Here is a 21,060-nt window from a genome sequence, read left to right as displayed (position 1 = left end):
GTCAGGAGGGTTATCTCAGCTCTGACTGAGCCTCTGTTACAAACTGTGGGGCGTGAAGCTTAAAGGACTTATCGAAGTAAAAGGTTCAAATTGATGCAATCAAGTTGCATCATTCAATTTGTTTGGTCAAGGATTTTGCTTCAGCTTTGACGCTTTATTCCTCCAATTTTATGCAAATCTACTAAATCAGTGACGTGCCCCATAAATCACTCACCGTTCCAGCAGTAGCTGGAGCAGTTATTACTTAGAAATATCAGCTGTATTTACATAAAATATCACAGCTTAACCTCGTCATTATGGTTAAAAAAAAGACTACCTGCCAACATCTCACGCATTAAATCACGACAGAGGAATGATGATTGAAGACTGAGCCTCCCGACAGCCTGCTGTCTCTGATGTATTCAGTGTTTTCACACCATAACAGACTTGTTCTGTTCGGCTTCACAGCTCTCGCCTGCTCACTGACGCTACATTCAGACTAAAATCCTTGCAGATGGGCTCCGGGGACAAAGCTCTCCACAAAGCAGGAGTCTGTGGTCCAGACGTGAGGAAAACTGGATTGTGAATTATTCATTAAGTCACTAATAACCTTCTCCTTAATTGAGAGATCATAACTGGAGGACTGAGTTAGCTTGTTATGTGTGTTCTGGTTCAGTCTGTGCCCTTTTCCTGAAATCAATGAGGGAAAGTTACACACAAAAAAAAGCTATATGAGTCAGATTTATAAGACACAGTCATACTTATTTGACATTCTAATACATATTATGAGAACATATTAGTATTGCCAGTTACCAGATCAAGGTTATGAAATGCTGAAGTAAACTAAGTCCAACTTATTTGGAGTGCAGTTCTGTACAAAAGCTTTGGGCCATCCATTCATTCATTCATTCATTCATTCATCCATCTTCTGTAACTGCTTGTCCTGTGAAGGGTGGTGGAGGGGCTGGAGCCTGTCCCAGCTGTCATCGGGCGAGAGACAGGGTACTTTGGTCCATTTAGATGCTAATGTTTCTTGTCGTCCCTCGTATAAGTTTGGATTTAATAAAATTATTAGATGAGATTCATTAAGGACACTCTATTGAGGACAATCACACACATGTTTTAACTGGAGATGAGAGGTGGCTTAAGAGAGGAGTAAAGGAGGACATCTCTGACTAGCGGAGGTGGATTGTGACACCACTCAAAAAGGCATTCTGGACATTAATGGACTGTTGATTACCACCCAGGTTAATATGAATAACGTCCTCTAGTTCAGGATGTTATGGAGTCAAAATCTTACATAACCAAATTAAAAGCAGGAATTGTTTTGAATAAAATAAAACATGTCTGAGGTGACGTGTAAAAATTGTGGGGCATTTTGAAAATTATGAGAATGCAAATCGAAATTTGGGTAACAACAAGTAGAATAAAACATCTTTCATTGTGATTGCAGAACACAGATACAGTACAATGAGATTTAGTTTTCATCTCTGCAAGATGCTCAGTATTAAACAATAAAAACAGTATTTTTAAAAAAAGAAAACAATACAGTAGTAAAAAGAAAATATATAATCTAAATCTAAGTCAGAAGGAAAGGGAATTTAATGAAATATGATGTATATATGAGTGTAAATATGACAAATTGTCCTCCAGCATAGATAGAAACATTAAGGCTTCTGAAATTCAAATAAGAGAGAGAGAAAATCAACCATTTTTAGTTTCTAGGCCAAACTGAAGCAACATTAACCAGTTACAATGCAACTTACTCTATAAATATGATGATAAAAGGTCCATATGTCCATTACCACGAGTATTTCTATTGACTACTGTTCATGCGCCCTCCTCAGTCTTCCACAGCTAGAGGGAGACTGCGCTTTCTTCTGGGACGCCTTGGCTGCTCAGAGGACCGTCTTTGCAGACACGTCCTTGTTTGTGCGTTTTAATCAGCGATTGGAAAATAACAGGTAGCCTTGTCCGTCCGCCTCTCGCACCCATAAACACCCAGGAGTAAAGGCAAGGGGGGGCCACAGAATTAAAAATAAACCCCCGTTTGTCACAGCGGTGGCCTCATTTCCTGCGCGCTTTTCTGGGCCGTCACAAGGAGCGGTCCGCTGGGCACAGCAGCCGGGCTTGGATCGCAACGTGTCTGTGGAGAGTGTCACCGCAGTCGGGCTGTGTATTTATATGAAGCAGGCTGCTTTAATGGGGCTGCCGTCAGCCCGTCTCTCCGCCTCTGGACAGATGATCGCCGTGATTCACGCCTGAATTTAGACCCTTTTAAAGACGCCTCTGTGGATATGGAATGGTGCATGCCGCTGGGCCAAGTTTTCAGCCTCTGAAAAACACCGGAATCATGGACAGTCATCCGCTGTAAGTGCAAAAAGCTGCTGAGTCCGTCCGTGTGTGTGTGTGTGTGTGTGTGTGTGTTGACGTTTCCCAGTAAGCTGCTTGACGGATGGTGCCGCATTGACAGAGACAGCGGCCAGCCGGTGTGGCTGCTCGCTGACCGGGGAGACCGAGCGCTGATGCCCGGGGACCAGACCACCGAGTCTGTGGTCGCAGGAGAAGGCTGCACGGCCCCTGGTTGTCATGTATATAAATATATACACACACACACACACACACACACACACACACATAATGTTGTGTTTGTTGGCTCAACGGAGGTGTTTTTGTTTGTTGAGGGGATGTGTGTTAACAGCTACACAAACATGTGTGTGTGGGTGTGTTTGTGACAGAAAACAAGGGCCACGTGATTTCACCAGGAGCAAAATAATTCTGGGTGTTTTATAGTGAAAGAGAGAAGACAGGTGTGTGTGTGTGTGTGTGTGTGTGTGTGTGTTAGTGCTGATCTATAAAGAACATTCACACAACTGCTGTATTCATCTGACATCCTTTCCTTCAATGTGTTTTACTACGTTACGCTAATCAGACCAATAATGCACATTTTACTGAATAACATTAAACAGATTTGACATTTCAGATCAAGATTTTACATGCAAAACATATAATTCTCGTATCAACACATTACTAAAGTTAATGATTTTTTTTTGCAACATGTCTATGGAGGTCCTCAGTACAGGTCAGGACCTGTTGGGGTGGATATTTCTGGCCACATTTGGCTTGTAATGACTAATCTTACTTGAGCTTTAAAAAGACCAGTGTGGAAAAACTTTTCAAATTTTTTCACAGACTTATCTCGTGGCACTGAGGATAAGAGCCTGACCCCTAAATGGGTGACCAGTGGCCTGGACTGAAATATATTCAGAATGCATTACGTCTGGAGGACTTTTACTTAAAGATTCAAGATTCAAGTTGTGTTTATTGCCACGTCCACGATACCTTAATAAAAACATATAGAGGGTGTGAAATCCTGTTTCTCCTAGTCCCACTGTGCTACATATATGCTGACCAGACACATTAGTTTTACTACTTAAATGCGTAAAAGATCTGACAACATGCCACGGATGCATTTTAAATCGCTAAAGATGTGCAGCATCTACAAACGCACGTGTGTCGCAATGACTAATAAAAGCTGAGTCTCATATTAATCTCCATGAATGCTGAATTTACATCAGAGCCCTGCAGGTTGTACGTGTTGCAGTCAGTCTGAGATAACTTAACTAAACACCACTTTATTTTGGAATATGCACCGTGTCAGTGTAAACTAATAATCACACTCTTTAAGATCCAGACTCCCGCAGGACTGGAGGGACAGCTAAACAAATTGGCAGTTAATCAAATTACCCAAACTAACTGACACACAGTGAACCTGTGGGTCTTGGTCTCTTGGGAAGTTGCTGCTTTTCCTGATTGAAAATCAATCCTTGATGTAATAAAGCGGTCACTGAGTGCATGTTTTTGTTTTTTTTGTAAGTACACCGGTTCTTAATCAGGAAATCAAGTAATATTCAAATCAATATTTGCTACAGTTCCTCGCGTCTAACAAACAAAACAGCTTTCTCTGTTGAAACAGGCCGAGGCAGGGTTTAAACTGACTACAGACAAAGCTTGTGTAAGCAGCATACCACACAGATTATCGTGTATCACGATAGCTTCATTATCCTCCGCTTATATCCGTGTGTGTGTTGTTTCCTTAATGTTTACGTGTCTGTGCTGTTCCTCTCAGGTGCACCAGACTTTGTCCACACTCTCTGGACAAAGAAGACGGAGTAGAGAGGCAGGGTCCTGTCACCCTGAACCCTCGGCACATGAGGAAGGCGTTCAAAGTCATGAACGAGCTGCGCAGGTGTCTCTCTTGAGTTATTTGGTATCTCACCATCCCCGAATTCTTCGCATGCCTCTGTGTAAACTTGACAGGTGTTCTCCCTCTTGCTTTCTGTTTCTCTTTCCTGTTCTCAGCCAGAGCCTTTTGTGTGACGTGACCATAGTGGCAGAGGATGTAGAGATCGCTGCTCACAGAGTGGTTCTGGCTGCTGGAAGCCCTTACTTCCATGCAATGTTCACAGGTAAGGTTCCAGGTTCCAGCTTTGCTGCTACACGTCTGCCGGGTGTCTGTTTATTTTTTAGTTCGCCGGTGCGAGGCTGATGTGTGCATGTGTGCCAACAGGGGAGATGGCAGAGAGCAGGGCGAAACGAGTGAGGATAAAGGAGATGGACGGCTGGACTCTGGGCCTGCTGGTGGACTACATCTACACAGCAGAGATACAGGTCACAGAGGATAATGTGCAGGTAAACACACACATAACGATTTGTGGATCTGCAGGATCTGATCTAACTTTGATGAAGGAACATTACATTGCATTTCCATCTTTCCGAGGGCTGAATTGCTGTCGTATTGCTGGTCTTTTATTTCCTTGTGGCTGACGTCGATACACTGAAGCTCATTCAAATCAATAGCTGTGTTAACCTCATGCAAAAACACTCTATTTATTCATGTCACGTTGAAGGTTGAACATTTAATAACCAGTTTTAGCCTGATCACTCCCAAATCCAAGCTTACAGGAGAGGATTAATAATGAGATTTTCTTACGCAAAACTGACAAGACGACTTTAAAGATACCGTTGATGCGAACCATTTGCATACTTTGATATCCTGGGAGGGAGTGAAGCGTAGCAGTGACCTAATCTTGTAGTTGTATGCAAAACCAAAAAAATCTAACAAGTGAATTCCTGACCTTTTCCCCTCACTATCATTCTTTTTGCAGTATCTTAGAACAAAGCCATTTTCCCACCAGCTTTGGCTGAAATCAGTTTCTATTAATGAAATAATAATGCTGTCATTTATGCTTTTATATTCCTTCTAGTCTCCCTGTAGTATCACTAGTAATAGATGTCACCTTCTTCCGACATTAAAATACGTTTCCTGCTCAGATCTATCCTGTGAAAGAGCAATTCCTTCTGATCGGGCCAGTCTGTTCTGATAGTGATGGTTGAATGAGATGTTTTTATTCAGATTATTGAAGGTACACTAGTGTCAATAGTGTTGCCTTGCACTTTATTGACACAGTTACAATATTGTAAATGTTTGTATATACAAGAGACACTACTACTGGCTGCAGGCACTAAAATACATTTCACTGTGCATTGTACAATGTATAACTGTGAATGTGACAAATAAAACCTAAAATCTTATCTTATCTAATACACACCAATCACTCATAACATTATGACCACCTTCCTAATATTGTGTAGGTCTCCCTTGTGCCTCCAAACCAGTTGTGACTCATCAGAGAATGGACATGGGCCTTCTGAGGGTGTCCTGTGGTGTCTGGCAACACAGTGTTGTTAGTGGGGGCCTTTGGGTCCCATGGGTTGAGGGGAGGGGCCTCTGTGGATCATCCCACAGATACTTGATCAGTTTGGGATCTAGTGTTTTAGGAGGCCAGGTCAGGTGGTGTCATTGCTATGGGGTGGGGGTGCCTGGTCTGGTCTAGGTGGGTGCTACATGTCTAAGCAACATCCACACGATTGACAGGTTCAAACATTTCCCAGCAGAACACTCAATTGACCTTTGGCTAAGCCCCGCCCTAGAATGTAGATTGACCAATCACAGCCAAGAGAGCTCCCACAGGGGTCCGACACTTTTTCCACAGCGCTCCATTGACTTTAACGCAGGCGTCTCATATTTTCGGTCTCGGCAGGCTATACTGTCGGTATATATCCAGCATCCAGGGTATGGATAAGCCCAATGATGTGCGCGCAAAACCCTGTGGAGCTAACCAAAACATCACCGTTACAGCTTAAGTTGCATAGTTGTTGATACGCTAGCACACGCTGAAGAAATACAACGTTATACGTGCGTAACGTTAGTCCGTTTGCTTCGTAATAACGATTATAGAAGTGAATAGAGACGTACCCAGCTTTGCATGAACAGTGTTGCTCCTTGATATTGATACCAGAGCCTTATAGATAACCAGAAAACCACAGCCCAGAAGAGAATGTCGGACGTAGCAACAGTAACTAAGGGGGGCGGGGCTTAGCCAAAGGTCAATTGTCACAAGATGGTCAATGTCATTTATTTCTCCTGTCAGTGCTTTTAATGTTGTGGCTGATCTGTGTAAATACAGCAAGTGATGTCGCTGGACAACAGATTTCCTTTATAAAACTGGGAAAAATCTCTCTCAATCTCAGTGCAAGTTAGTAAAAGTTGTTAATACAGTTATTAATTGATGTTAAATTTGTTAAAGACTCATACTTCAGACAGAGTGTTTTGATTAAAAACACAGATTAAACATCTGATTACAAGATTGTGTCTCTGTATACCAGTCCAACCGGTATGTCCCCTAGTTAGTCAGTATCGTGCATGTTGTACTAAATCTTCCACCTGTGTGCAATCGTTTTGGTTTGTCAGGCGCTGTTGCCTGCAGCAGGACTGCTCCAGCTGAATGAGGTGAAGAAGGCTTGCTGTGAGTTCCTGAGCTCTCAGCTTCATCCGTCCAACTGTCTGGGAATACGAGCCTTCGCTGACCTGCACGCTTGCTCCCAGCTCCTCGGACAAGCCAACAGCTACGCAGGTGAGTGTGGTGTTTGTCAAGCGGCCACTTATGTGCATGCGTGTGGTGGCACGTCTTACTACTCTATTAAAATTAGTCAGTGTGTGTCCTGGAGGATGTAGGACAGCGGAGGAGACAGAATGAGGACAGGTGTAATTAATTAAAGTTGGGAGAGAAACACCGTTGTGGAAAGTAGGTGTGTCTGCAGTTGCACTTTATGTTTCTGCTGACAGAGCAACACTTCACCGAGGTGGTTGGGAGTGAGGAGTTCCTCAATTTGGGCATGGAGCAAGTGTCCAGCCTCATTGCCAGTGACAAGCTCACGATTCCTACGGAGGAGAAGGTACATGCTCTTCATCCAGCTCATTACAAACAGACGTGACACGACAACCAACACGACACACGTGTGCTTTAACATTGCTGTGTAGGTTTTTGAAGCAGTGATCGCTTGGGTCAACCACGACAAAGACGTCCGTCAGGAACACTTGGCTCACCTGATGGAACACGTCCGCCTGCCGCTTCTCTCCAGAGAATACCTGGTGCAGGTAGAGTTTGTTATTGGAGCTTTTAAATGGTCTTAATGATTCTATCCCAGGCAGTTGGGTTACATTTTTAACATTTAAGATGACGTGTTGTTAGTGACATTGATGTTGTCTCATACAGATCACAATTATGTATTGACTGCTGCTTCTAAACAGTCCATCCATGGTCATCAAATTTAGGATAGTCTCTGTTATGTGTTTGCCACATGGACTGTATATTAAAGGACATAGCTACTTTGTCTGAAAAGCTAAAGGGGAACTACTGTTTTTTTACAACCTGGACCTTATTTCTGGCATAAAACACGATCGTTTACTCACCTAACCTTGGTGTGATTTGTAGTCGTTCGGGAGATATTTAGATCTGCATATATCCATATAGTGGGAGTGACTGGGGCACCGAAATGCAGCCTCTAAATAACGCATTATCTGACGCGAAACTCGTTAATTTCACCAACATTTTGTTATCGTACGCTAGTACTATTCCCCGTTGAGTCCGGGGTTACCCGTTATCATCATCCGGGGTCTGTACATTGACCTACAGACCCCGGATGATGTCTTCTGACCTGGATGATGTCATGTCTGTACGCTGCGCCCACCCACGACAGTTGGCTTGTTTACCTGTAATTTGCTACTGCTATGGTTCGTCCACAACCTCAGAATCGAAAAAAAATATTCAGCCAAACTCATCATATGTGTTATTTAGAGGCTGCATTTCGGTGCCCCAGTCACTCCCACTGTATATACTATATGGATATACGCAGATCTAAATATCTATTGATGTCAATTACCCTGCGGGAACGTCCCAAAGGGATCAATAAAGTTGTCTGTCTGTCTATCTATCTATCTATCTATCTATCTATCTATCTATCTATCTATCTATCTATCTATCTATCTATCTATCTATCTACCTACCTACCTACCTACCTACCTCCCTACCTCCCTCCCTCCCTAACGAAACATAAAAGTTATATGGGTGAGTAAATGATCGTATTTTATGCCAGAAATAAGGTCCAGGTTGTAAAAAACAGTAGTTCCCCTTTAAGTCATCTGTGCAATACCACTGATGGTCTCTACTGTGCTGGCTCCAGAGAATCTCAGGCTCCAATAGACTCCCATTCAAAAGTTGTCAACTTCTCTTGTGAAATAATAAGTTAGTCATTATGATGTCTTGAGTTAGATTCTATGATCCAGTCAATTTGAAAACACTTCCAATAACGAAGTGCATATTGGGCCTCAAAGAGACCGATGTTCGGGTGTTTGCCTGACTTGACATATTTGTTTTAAATGTTGTGTTACAGGCGACATGAGCGTTGATAAAATGTGAAAATAGACATTGTACAGGAATGAAACTACAGAGCTAAAGACGTGATGTCAAGTTTAGTCTCATGTAAGTGCATACAAGACAAGAGAGCGGTATCAAAATCATCACTGCATGTTGGAAGAAGGATTTCATTGAAAGCAATTAATCGTAACCTAATTGTTGTTTAGCTCAAACACTGATGTAAACAAACAGAGCAAAGCAAGCTATATGTATAGGTAATGATTTTGCAGTTGCTTCCTTCTCACATACGACAACAAGTGGTTGTAACAAGAAAGTTGTGTCTTACTGACTTCGAGTTTAACAAAGCGACTGACTTGAAGGGAACGTGAGCAGTGCTTCATTCATTAGGAAGTGAACATAAAAAGTTTTTATGTTGTCATGTAGGTCTATAGCAGGCGCGTCAAACTCATTTTAGTTCAGGGGCCACATACAGCCCAATTTGATCTCAAGCAGGCCGGACGAGTAAGATAGCAGCATAATAACTTATAAGTAACGACAACCCCAGATTTTTTCCTGTTGTTTTAGTGCAAAGTAGAACAAGTAAATTAGGAGAATGTTTACATTTAATAAACTATCCTTCAAGGAAAATTAAGTTTCTTAAGAAAAATAAGTGTGATTTGGGCACATTGCTGTCTGCTGTGTAGTCCTGTGTCTCAGTGTTGTGTTCTGTCCACTTCTCTTACTAAAACAATGGACAAATTAGGGATAGCAGTTCTTTTAATAGAAATATTGCAGTCTTCTATGTCATTTTTGCACTTTGCTGCGGCCCAGATTAGACCCTCTGGTGGGCTGCTTTTGGCCCGCGGCCCGTATGTTTGACATCTGTGGTCTATAGGGTCTATAGATTAAATGTGGTGGACGTTAATTCCATTGACTTTAATTCAAATCTACAGTGTACTCTGTATTGTAGCGCTGATCGGTTCTTCTCTCACTGTTTTGTTGTGCCAGCGGGTGGAGGAGGAGTCACTCATTAAGAATAGCAGTGCGTGTAAAGACTACCTGATCGAGGCCATGAAGTACCACCTGCTGCCAGCTGACCAGAGAGCTCTAATGAAGACTGCACGCACACGCATGAGGACTCCAGCCTGCTGTCCTAAGGTACCAGTAAGCCTCTGAGTGTCTCCAGAGCAGAAGAGACACTTGCACTAACTTTTTAGTTAATTTCAAACAGTCCTTCTTATGTCAGTGATGCTGTTGCGTTTAGGTGATGGTGGTGGTCGGAGGTCAGGCTCCCAAGGCTATCCGGAGTGTTGAATGCTACGACTTTGAGGAGCAGCGGTGGTACCAGGTGGCTGAACTCCCAACAAGGAGGTGTAGAGCAGGTAGGAAACCCTCAGTAACAATATTATAAACTTGGTTGGAACACAAAGGGTTCATTCAGGCGATTATTTTGAAGAAAAGGCATTTTTTTCCCTCCCCAAAAGAGTAAATATAGCATAAATACAGCAGCAAATCAGAAAAGGTTTCACTATGCAGTACTTTAAACCTATACTGATAACAACTAACACTTTATTTTCATTATGTACTTATTTTAGGAGGATTTCCATTTGTGTAGTTGATGTTTTTCCTATTTACTGATGAACCAAAGTACCTCAATCATGGTGAAGTCGTGAGATATTCACAGATTTTATGAGGCTTTCCACGGCTTCTCCAGACCCTTTCACGTCTGTCACATGTGCTCAGGGTGAACCTGCTCTGACCAGCACAGGGCGCGAGTGACGGACTTGCAAATTCTGGTGTTCTATGGCAAATGCCAATTGAGCTCCATGGTGCCGGGCAGTGAGCACAGGGCCCACTAGAGGAGGCCTACTGGAGGGGCTTTGGCAGTGCTCATCCTGTTCCTCCTTGCAGAATGTAGGAGAAAACAGTCCTGCTGATGGGTCCTTGTCCAGCTCTCCTAGAGTAACTGCCTGTCTCCTGGAATCTCCTCCATTCTTTTGAGACTGTGCTGGGAGACACAGCAAACCATCTGGCAATGGCACGTGTTGATGTCCCATCAGTTGTACTCCTTGTGCAACCTCTGTCTTGTCCAGCTATCGCCTCACGCTACCAGGAGTGACGCTAACCATAGTCAAATGTAAAACTAGTGAAAAATTGTCAGAACAGATGAGGGGGGCTGACATGTTAATGGCCTTCACCTGTAAAACCATCCCTGTTTTGGGGGTCATCTCATTATGTTCCTGGATGTTCCTGAAAGCAACATTATTAGTTTATAGTGCCACCTGGTGGAATAACTCTGATTAACTTCCACCTCAACTGTTGAAGCCATACAGAGGAAAACCAGTTTGATGGTTTATAATAAGATTGCAGCAACAGCAAGTTGACACTATCAGTGGACACTACCTTCTTGGAAAGAGTCGGAAACACCATAGTTTAGCAGAAAGTGGCTGAACACCTGCAGATTGATGGTATTCATCTTTTACTGAAACAATTCTTTTGTGTTATTTAATTTTTGTCTTTGTGTTGTTCTGTTGTCCCTCAGGAGTGGTGTATGTGGGCGGGTGTGTCTATGCTGTCGGCGGTTTCAATGGCTCTTTGCGCGTGCGCACGGTCGACTGTTACGACCCGATGATGGACCGCTGGACGAGTGTGAGCAGCATGCAGGACCGCCGATCAACGCTCGGAGCTGCTGTTCTCAATGGGCTCCTGTACGCTGTCGGAGGGTTTGACGGCAGCACAGGTACTGCAGTATAATGCTAAAACTACCTCTAAAACCTTGTGTAACTCTATCAAATAATAAAAGAGTCTGCAGTGGCTTTTAATACATGTGCTTGGTGTGTTTCCAGGTCTATCTACAGTTGAGGCATACAACGCAAAGACAGACGAGTGGTTCCATGTGTTACCCATGAGCACCCGACGCAGCAGTGTAGGAGTGGGTGTAGTCAATGGTGAATACAATTCCCAGTTTCCCTTTGAAGTCAGAAATAGATTTAAAAGGTGGACAAAATAGCAAAAAAAAAAACACCCAACAATGCAGTGACACAGTCCTGCAGGAAATACAGCTTTACAGTTATTTAACAAAATGCATGTGTGTGTTTTAGGGATCCTGTATGCTGTCGGAGGTTATGACGGAGCCACCAGGCAATGTTTAAGTACGGTAGAAGCTTACAACCCTAAGAGCAACGCGTGGAGCTACATTGCAGAGATGGGCACTAGACGCAGTGGAGCAGGTGTGTTTGTGTGACGCTATGTGGGAAATTATGGTTTAGTTAGTTATTCTAGTCTATATCCTCTTGTCGATTTGTAGATGAAGCGAGGCAAAATTAATGACATATTAAAACTGTTATTAATCTCATATGTAATGTCTCCCTCAGGGGTAGGTGTTTTAAAAGGTTTACTGTACGCTGTGGGGGGGCACGATGGCCCGCTGGTGAGGAAAAGCTGTGAAGTTTATGATCCAGCCTCCAACAGCTGGCGACAAGTAGCTGACATGAACATGTGTCGACGCAACGCAGGTATGCTACGTGGCGTGTCCGCCTCGGACCTGGGATGTTCTCTCTCCGTTGTAGCTGTCCGTTAATCACCATTCTCTGTTTCCAGGTGTGTGCGCTGTAAATAACTTACTGTACGTGGTGGGAGGAGATGACGGCAGCTGCAATTTGGCCTCGGTGGAGTTCTACAATCCAAACTCTGACAAGTGGACGCTGGTGCCGACCTGCATGAGCACGGGGCGCAGTTATGCAGGTGAGTGCGCGACACGCTGAGATACTCAAACTTAATTTGCCCGTTTAGAAACCTTCGGTGTAGCCACGATTTTGCGCTGAGAATGCTCCCCTGCTCTCAGGATAACAGTTTAACATCTGGGACTTTCACCTAGTTCTGCTACACACAAGTTGATGCTACTCGATAATCAGTGCTCTGCTGGAAACTGTCTGCTCTGGTCCAGGTCATGACGACCTACCATTCCTTGAATCTAGCTCAGTCTTTGACACAGAATTTAGGGCAGCATTAGCACAGAGTGTCAAAGACTGAGTGCAAGTTCAGTAAAGCTAAGGACACACTACAAGATTTTTTGCAGGATTTTACCCATAATTCCCAGTTGGGCAAAGTCTGCACCGGTCTGCACTAGTTGGGGGACAGTCGGCATGGGCAGTTGGCACAAAAATCTGTTAGTGTGTGAGGGGAACAGACCCAACCCCACCTCAGTCGCAGTCAGTCAAGCATGTTTGAATTTTTTGAGCTGGATCTGGACGCGATCAGGTAGTGTGAACTGATTACTGACCCAACTGCAAACACGTGTTGCCAACAGCCAATGAGAAAGAGGGTGGGACACAGGAAATGGCATCAGAAGACTGCAGGAAGTAGCGGGAATATTAAAACAAAGATAGCGAACAGCGAGAGTGAAGACGAAGCGAACCACAACTGTCGCCCTTGCCAGGGTTTGCACGAGAGTTTGATGTGTTCAGTCGGCTTTAGTTGGTTTGACAAATCATGTAATATGTGATCCCTCAACCAGTCCAGTGGTTAAGTGTGGGATCCTCAGTCTTTCAGCGGCCATACAAAGATCTGCTGAAGCCGGTCTGTTAGTGTGTACTACTAGTCTTTTCAAAATCTGTGAAGACTGTGAATGTTGTGTAGTGTGTCCCCAGCTTTACTTGAACAAATCCGATCATCTGAACACCGCTTCAGTGGAGGATACAACTCAAAGAAATTTGACTTTTTAGGTTTAATTTAGATTTTTGAGCTAGAACAGTTCTTCTTTATTTTACGTGTAGCAACTTGTGTTTGTAAATCCTTAAACTTAAGGATAAGTTTCAAGTTTACGTAAAGGTATGACAGACTTTCCATGTGGTCTCTGATGCTTGATCCTTAATGAAACAGCAATGTGGTCATGTCCGTGATCCATCTGATTTTTATTTATTTATTTTTTTACTACAGGTGTGACTGTGATTGACAAGCCCTTATGACTGCTCTTGACACCTCCCGCTGATTCGGAGCAGAGTGTATTCTGCTGAATACTGATCTTGGATCTGTCTATGATGCCAATGCTTCAGTGTTGGGCAGCATTAGCACAGGCACTGACGAAGACGAAGATAATGACAAGATTGTTGTTGTTGAGGATGATGAAGATTTTTGCACTTACCTGAAATGGGGGAGCTGTAACAAACGAGAGGATCAAAACCTGTGTTGTAAGCCCCTCCTGGCGGGACTGCAGCAGCGACTGGACGAACCAGTCTGAAGCACCACTGTGCCACTGCAGTGCCACTGAAACGCTACTGATATGAAGCTACTATAACTGCAAAGTTACTTTAACATTAGTAATGTTAACACGAACCAGCTCTGAGGGAGGCCACTGATTGATTCTATGGGAGAGGAAGGCCGACAAGGACCACTTGGGACTGACATTTGTTCACCTTTGTTTAATCCCACTGAGAAGTGTGTTTGCGTGTGTGTGTGCGCTAGCGTATAAAGGTGCTTGCACATGTGAGCATGTGTGTGTTTGTGCGCATCTGAGTCTGCGTGCGGTGACGCCCGGTTCGACGCCGCATGAATGCACTCTGTCTGACCTCTGACCTTTTACAGTGTTGCAGTGTGGCTGTTCAAGAGTGCCTGAGTGTCACAGTACACCCCGCCTCCCTCCTCCTCCTCTTTCTTCTTCTACTTCTTCTATGTTATGCCTTGAGTACTGTTACTGGTCGGAGCACGGCTGGACTCGCTGTTCTGGGATAAAGAAACTCGTTTTGAACGTCGGAGCGTTGTGACGGTTGCATTAGCCCGCATTAATTCATGATAGCGCCGTGAGAAGCAGTTGAAGGAACTTGATAGTGTACATTTATTCTTGAGACTTTTCGCTGGAAAACTAACTCTTCTGATTAAGGAGAAGACTCATTAACAGACAGAGGGAGAAGCCGTTTGAGATGGAAAATGGTTTTATGTATCAGTGCTTTACTGTCACCTGGCAGCCATATTTACGGTGGTTGTAGCCACGAATGACAACAGCAGGCTGAACTCACTGCATGGTCCCTGTCTAACCTGCTATCCCTCCCTCCTTTGGTGTAGCAACCGTATTAACTACTGCACACCCTGACGTACTATGAATGTGCCAATTAATATGTCTCTTCTTTTCTGTCTCTCTTTATTGCTCTACTAATCTGTTTTCTCTTTCTGGAAAGTGACCAAACCTACTCTTGAGTTCCTTTTTTTCCTTCAGCCTCTTTCTCTCGCTTCTCCTGCTATATCGAAACTCGCTATAATAGTAACTGGTATCGCTGTTTCTTGTCAGTGTATTGAGGAATGTCGCGTAGGCTAATGACTTTGAAAATGTTTAATTACTTGTTTTATATTATCATTAATAAATATGCTTCTTGTATTTAAAGCTGTGAAATGATATTATCCATTTTTAAAACTTTGCCAAATCAGTAAAACATTGAAATGGAACGCTCTGTGTGTGATGTTTTAATGCTTTTGCGGTTACTAACACCTTTGCACGGAGTAAGATGTCAAGTAAGTGATCATTTATTCACCTTTCAAGCAGACAGTTTAATTTTATATAAGCAAAGTTCTTGTGTAATACTTTTGTTTGGAGATTTAACATTTGATACTGACTTTGGGATTTGTTAAATGAAAAAAAAAAAGCTTTAAACTTTGTCCTATTTACACACAAAAGTGTAAAAATTCTCTTTAAATAAAATATGATGCTTTACATGAACACATTTAAGATTATGTTAAATGAACTGTATTTTTCTTACTGCGCTACATAAATATTTTTATTCTTATGGTTTGGATGGTAATTTTAATTTTACTTAAACAAGGTAAAAGAATTAGCATGCTTCTTGCGCTTCTAAGACTTTTTTTTTAAGAGTAAGACTTAGTCTGGTTTTGGTTTAAAACGTTTTAAAAATATGTGATTTCAGCTCCAATGAGTGTCGTGTTAATCATGAACAAGAGCTGAAACATAACAAGGATCCATTTCATGTCAATATATGTAAAAATAAATGGTAAGAACAGGAAATATCTTTGTCCTATTAAAAAAAATATTGGCTTCAGTTGAGTGTAAAACTAATTTAGAACTGGGAAAAATTAATAGCACAATATATCCATGTCCACGGCACTTAAAAAGTTAAAACTGAAGTCAGAGTGTGTTATAAAGTCAAATATTCATGTGTGACTCAAAGTAGTCCGGACGCACCACCCCATCTCTATCGCATACAGACTAAGGTTATGAAAGCAGAGCTCGCCTCTGATTGGCTGTTGCCGCAGAGACCTCCAGTCTTGCTATCATCACTCCATTCCGCGGACCAATCAGCGAGGCCGCTCGGCCCTCCGACGTCAGTCTCCTCTCCTCTCGGCCAATCAGACTCCCCAATAATACCCTACTTCTCTCGGACAGACGCCTCTCGCTCAGGTAGACGGGACGTACCGCGGAAGGTGAGCGTTTAATGTTGTTGTCGGCTGCAAACGGGATATTTAGCTGAATTATAAACTCAGAAATTAAATACTTGTTCGACATTTAGTTTATTAAAGGCGAATGAGGGCTGGAGGTTGAGCTAGCTTTATGTAGCATAGCAGGAAGTGAACAAGTAAGGCTGTTAGTTGTTGTATTACCTGCCTAAAACGTTTTAATTCTTAAATGTTTTATTATATAGACCAGGTGTGAACAGAAATAGTGATATAAACTCGATGAGAAACATTTTCTGCTGTATTCTGCTTTGCCTGGGTCATTTAATTTTATTATATGTATCCTTATAAAACTATACACGTATTTTTAGTTTTGTACTCCTTACATGAATTTGGTGTATTTAGTTTCATTGCAATTGAATTCAAAACACAGTTTACTTTGTAAAATGTAATGTTATCGAGTGCATTTATTTTAAAATTTTTGGCAATTTACAGGATCAAAGTTTGAACCTAGAAACAGACTTTATACTGTTTTATTGCTGCTCTTAATGAAGGATCTTTGACCATTGGTAGCCAATGCAGAATAATGAATAAATAGATTTTTCTTTTTTGTAGAGTTGTAGTAATGCAGCGTTAACAACCGACTTAAACTGAGTCGGTCAAGTGGTCTTTCTATTAAAAGTAATGTTTCTTCTATACAGTAAAGTTTTAAATGACTGTTTTATTATTAATTTTCAAAAAGACTGAATTTGACCCCTCAAATAAATATATATATTGCCTCTGATGTGACTGAATTATGACATTTAACCACTGTGTTCCGTGTTTCGATCTTTCAGTCTTCTCTCCACACCTGCAGTCACCTTGCAGCATCCGTCATGGCGGTGAACGGCACAGCAGACATCTTGAGCACTGCTTACCTTGCAGTGGAGTACGTAGACGCTGCGCTGCCTCAAAACCCCCTCCAGCCCTCTATGAAACATGCCTGGGCCTACATGCTGGACAACTACACCAAGTTTCAGATTGCCACCTGGGGGTCGCTCATCGTCCACGAGTTCATCTACTTCCTGTTCTGCCTGCCCGGTTTCCTCTTCCAGTTCATGCCCTTTATGCAGAAATACAAAATCCAACAGGTTTGTGTTTTTTGTCGTTGGACAGGATTTTATGTTTTTAGGTTGGAGGAAACGTTTTCTAAATCGCTCTCTCCTGTGTGTGTGACTTGCAGGACAAGCCAGAGACCTGGGAGAAGCAGTGGAGATGTTTCAAGATGCTGCTGTTCAACCATTTCTGCATCCAGCTTCCTCTGATCTGTGGGACGTACTACTTCACAGAGTTCTTCAACATCCCCTATGACTGGGACTCTATGCCACGGTGGTAAGCGGAAGAGCGATATATATACAGACAGACACATATAGAGTCGTTAATCACATGATTTTTATAGTTAACTTGCAGTACACACAAATTAACAAAGGTTAAATCCGTGTCTTCAGACCACAGAGTCCTTCTTCAGCAACCATTTTTCTGGCTTTGCCTCTTGTTGCAAAGACCAGTGCTTCTGAGTTTCTGGTGTAGCCAGCGGATATAGGGATAACAGATGACCGCGCCAAGACCTCCTGTCCTCAGAGAGAGTCACAGTTCACAGTCTGACTAGCAACTTGAATGTAGTTGAATTAATTTGTAACAAAATGCCTCTGATTGGTTGAAGAGCTATCCAGTTCCATGCATACTAAAAATGCAATTAATAGTGATTTGACACGTTTCCCATTGCAGTTGTCAAACACTTGTTTCATCATCTTCTGTCCCTTCCAGAAAGTTGTTACAAACGTCACTGAGTGTTTATCCCATGTGGGGACAAAATGTAGAGGAAACTATATTATTCCATCCAGAGAGAACAGACTGGATCATTAAGTGCGAATATTTTCCTGATGGACATGTTATCAAAGGTTGACACCGCCCCTCTCGGTCCAACTCAGTATTCCTTCAGCTTGATGTGGTTACATGAGACATTTTTATTCTGAATGGGACATTTTTCTGACTGTTATTGGAATATAAGTGTCCTTGTAAGTAAAGATTTAGACTCTAGAGAGGGCCTATCGCATTTTCAGTTTCGGCATCATTTTGTTCTGCTACGCCTGCCATTGAACCCTACACACTGGTCCTTTAAGAACTGCGTGAGGGATGGTTTTAACCTCGTCTTTTTGTTGTCCTGTCCTCTAGGCCGTACCTCATGGCCCAGTGCTTTGGCTGCGCTGTCGTCGAGGACACCTGGCACTACTTCCTCCACCGGCTGCTTCACCACAAGCGCATCTACAAGTACATCCACAAAGTCCACCACGAGTTCACTGTGAGTAAAACGCACAAGCGATAGGATCGATGAACAAACACACCACTTTGTTGGTTAGTCTCTTTACTGAAGAGTTACTCATTAAACAAGCTGCAGCTCCAATGCAAATGAAGACAGGCACGTGGCTCATGGCTCCCCACTGTCCCCTCAGGCTCCGTTCGGCATGCAGGCAGAATACGCTCATCCTGCAGAGACCATCATCCTGGGCGCCGGTTTCTTCATCGGCATCATGATCTTCTGTAACCATGTGTTCTTCCTCTGGGCCTGGGTAGCCTTCCGTCTGATGGAGACCATTGATGTCCACAGGTGGGACACTTTCTTATGGCCTTTTCTTTCTGCTTTACTTCAGGATTCAAGAAACACAGCAGCACCTGCATCACCCTGTATAACAGATGGTGACAGGATACATGTAAAACTGCACGTTCCTTATCATGTGAACGCTGTAACTCGTTAGACTGACCACTAGAGGGCGATAGAGAACATGTCAGAACATGGGCTTTGGGAATTACATGTAAACATTTTTTAAATAACTTGTTCTTTAAAACTAGTTTGTACTGTGTCCCTTCAAAAAAACATTTTGATTAGAACCAATGCCAGAAAAATAAATAAAGCTTACTCGATACAAAATTTGAATTACAGAAGAGCTGTACATTTACATACACATTTACTGTAAAGGACAGTCAAAACTACCCACACACACACTGCTGGTATAACTCCATAAACCTTATATTCATCAGGCAAGGCACATTATTTTAGATGGTTTAATGCTTTTCTTTTTTTCTAAATTTAATTTGTGTAATGTACAGTAGTGCAAGATGTTTTTGTAAACTGTTTTGCAAATTGCCTTTAAAAACTGAATTCTCTCTCTTTTATTTTATGTACAGTTAAAGCTAAACATTACGATTTTTGTTAGTAATTTAGAAGTTTGCTTAAATATTATTTCAATCTCGGATACAGAAAACAAATAAAATGTTACAAATGTAGTAAAAAAATACTGAAATCACCTCAACATCAGAGTGGATGGTGTGTATGACCATTCAGTCAACCGAGGCAGAAAGATGAGAAAATGAGAAACGTGGACTTAGAAATGCATTTTCGAGCCAATCACAGTTGTGGCTGTCTTTGTTGCTGCAACGTGTAGTTATGTATCTGAGGAGGAATGCGTCAGGCTAACGCTGTGTTCACACTATAAGGCAAATATTAATCGCTTCCTTCTTGTCCCCCGTCAGTGGCTATGACGTCCCTCTGAACCCGCTCCACCTGATCCCCTTCTACGCCGGCACCCGTTTCCACGACTTCCACCACATGAACTTCGTAGGCAACTACGCCTCCACCTTCACCTGGTGGGACAAGCTGCTGAACACGGACAACCAGTACAACAGATACATGCAGAAACAGGGAGACAAGAAGGAGCAGTAATCCACTCGAGCCTTTCGTGTCATAGAAACACACACACCTGCTCTGCCAGGAGGAGGGGAAGGAGGCAGTGAATCGCACAGACACTCAGCGAGCACACAAACAAACGCTGCTTCTCTTCTCTGTACACTTAATGAAGCACACTAAGGGTGTATGAAAAATGAATCAGTAACACTATTGGTTTGATTCTGAATCCGACTGCATGTTGACTTTAGTCTGCCTTCTGTGCCTTTCTAATAAAGATGTATTGTTGCTTTTGTCAACAGCTGATGGCTGAATAAAAAATACCCTCATGTTGATTTATTGCAGTGCTTTTCATCAAATGGAAAAAAAAGCTGTTCCATATTACTCTCTTATGAAATGCTTCTCTACACAGTACCTCTGAATGTCTCAGCACTTTAGCATTTCCTGTTGAGTTGACCTGAGTCACAGTGACGCGGTCGTCACTTGCGATTGTTGTTCAGTGCGCAGACTTCTAAAAGAAGTCCCCTATATGTTTGATGCAAATCCATGTAAACTATTTTTGATGAAAAGTGATTGCCTCACATGAAACATCCAGCTTGTTCAGGCCTATTATGTTTAAGATTGTAACAAAAAAATACTGTTTTACTGTTTTCTGTTTGTACTGGAATAAAATCTGTGGACAAATTTAACAGGACTTTGCTTGTGTATCGGTTTATTTTGACTCCGATCAGATCTTGACTTGTGCCACTGAATTTAAACTGTCTGCTGTTGACAGATGGAGATGTTTCTGTAGCCACTGTGTTGATGTTCACATCACACTCTCACCACAATGTAAATCTGCTCAGTCAGTGTTTCCGCTGGCGGAGACACAGTACGTGTGGGCTGAATGGAAAGTGACATACACTCTGGGAGAATATGGGTTGAATGCATATCACCTCTGCTGCACCGTGGACACACCCCACAGCGACACACCATCCAGCACCACGCAGCTGCGTCAAGTCAGCCAGCAGCAGCAGGCACCAAACAGGAAGTGAAGTAGTTTATTGTGAAGGACATGGACAAGGACGCTCGTGAATGGATAAAATGGACAAACTGATTTTTATAGGTACAAATAAATGTTTGAAATGCTACTTTTAGTTTTGTGGAGAGTATTATTTTGAAGTTTATGTTGATGTTCAAAGCACTGCAGCAGCATTTCAGGGC

The 21,060-nt window shown here is 42.6% G+C and overlaps 2 protein-coding genes across 4 annotated transcripts; both read left to right on the top strand.

Annotated features, from left to right (window-relative positions):
* Positions 1 to 1,796: 1,796 nt before the first annotated feature.
* klhl2 (kelch-like family member 2) lies at positions 1,797 to 15,181 on the top strand. 2 transcript variants are annotated; one of them, XM_084573237.1, is made up of 15 exons: positions 1,797 to 2,349; positions 4,109 to 4,228; positions 4,342 to 4,448; positions 4,550 to 4,671; positions 6,794 to 6,956; positions 7,169 to 7,278; positions 7,364 to 7,480; positions 9,747 to 9,896; positions 10,003 to 10,120; positions 11,281 to 11,478; positions 11,597 to 11,686; positions 11,840 to 11,968; positions 12,113 to 12,253; positions 12,339 to 12,482; positions 13,677 to 15,181. In XM_084573237.1, exons 1-15 carry the CDS (start codon positions 2,282 to 2,284, stop codon positions 13,703 to 13,705), a joined length of 1,806 nt encoding a protein of 601 aa, XP_084429363.1. In that variant the 5' UTR covers positions 1,797 to 2,281; the 3' UTR covers positions 13,706 to 15,181. The 2 variants fall into 2 exon arrangements, with proteins under 2 accessions (XP_084429363.1, XP_084429362.1); XM_084573236.1 differs by having other exon boundaries at positions 11,585 to 11,686.
* Positions 15,182 to 16,135: 954 nt separating this feature from the next.
* On the top strand, positions 16,136 to 20,869 carry msmo1 (methylsterol monooxygenase 1). 2 transcript variants are annotated; one of them, XM_084573312.1, is made up of 6 exons: positions 16,136 to 16,166; positions 16,973 to 17,266; positions 17,359 to 17,507; positions 18,351 to 18,477; positions 18,629 to 18,783; positions 19,707 to 20,869. In XM_084573312.1, the coding sequence occupies exons 2-6, from the start codon at positions 17,012 to 17,014 to the stop codon at positions 19,894 to 19,896; spliced, it is 876 nt and encodes a 291-aa protein (XP_084429438.1). In that variant the 5' UTR covers positions 16,136 to 16,166; positions 16,973 to 17,011; the 3' UTR covers positions 19,897 to 20,869. The 2 variants fall into 2 exon arrangements, with proteins under 2 accessions (XP_084429438.1, XP_084429439.1); XM_084573313.1 differs by lacking the exon at positions 16,136 to 16,166 and adding an exon at positions 16,200 to 16,318.
* Positions 20,870 to 21,060: the final 191 nt, after the last annotated feature.

The sequence above is a fragment of the Chelon labrosus genome (genome assembly GCF_963514085.1).
Source record: "Chelon labrosus genome assembly, chromosome: 2".
NCBI lineage: Eukaryota > Metazoa > Chordata > Actinopteri > Mugiliformes > Mugilidae > Chelon > Chelon labrosus.
Note: the sequence above shows the minus strand (reverse complement) of the source record. Positions and strands in the feature narration are given on the sequence as shown.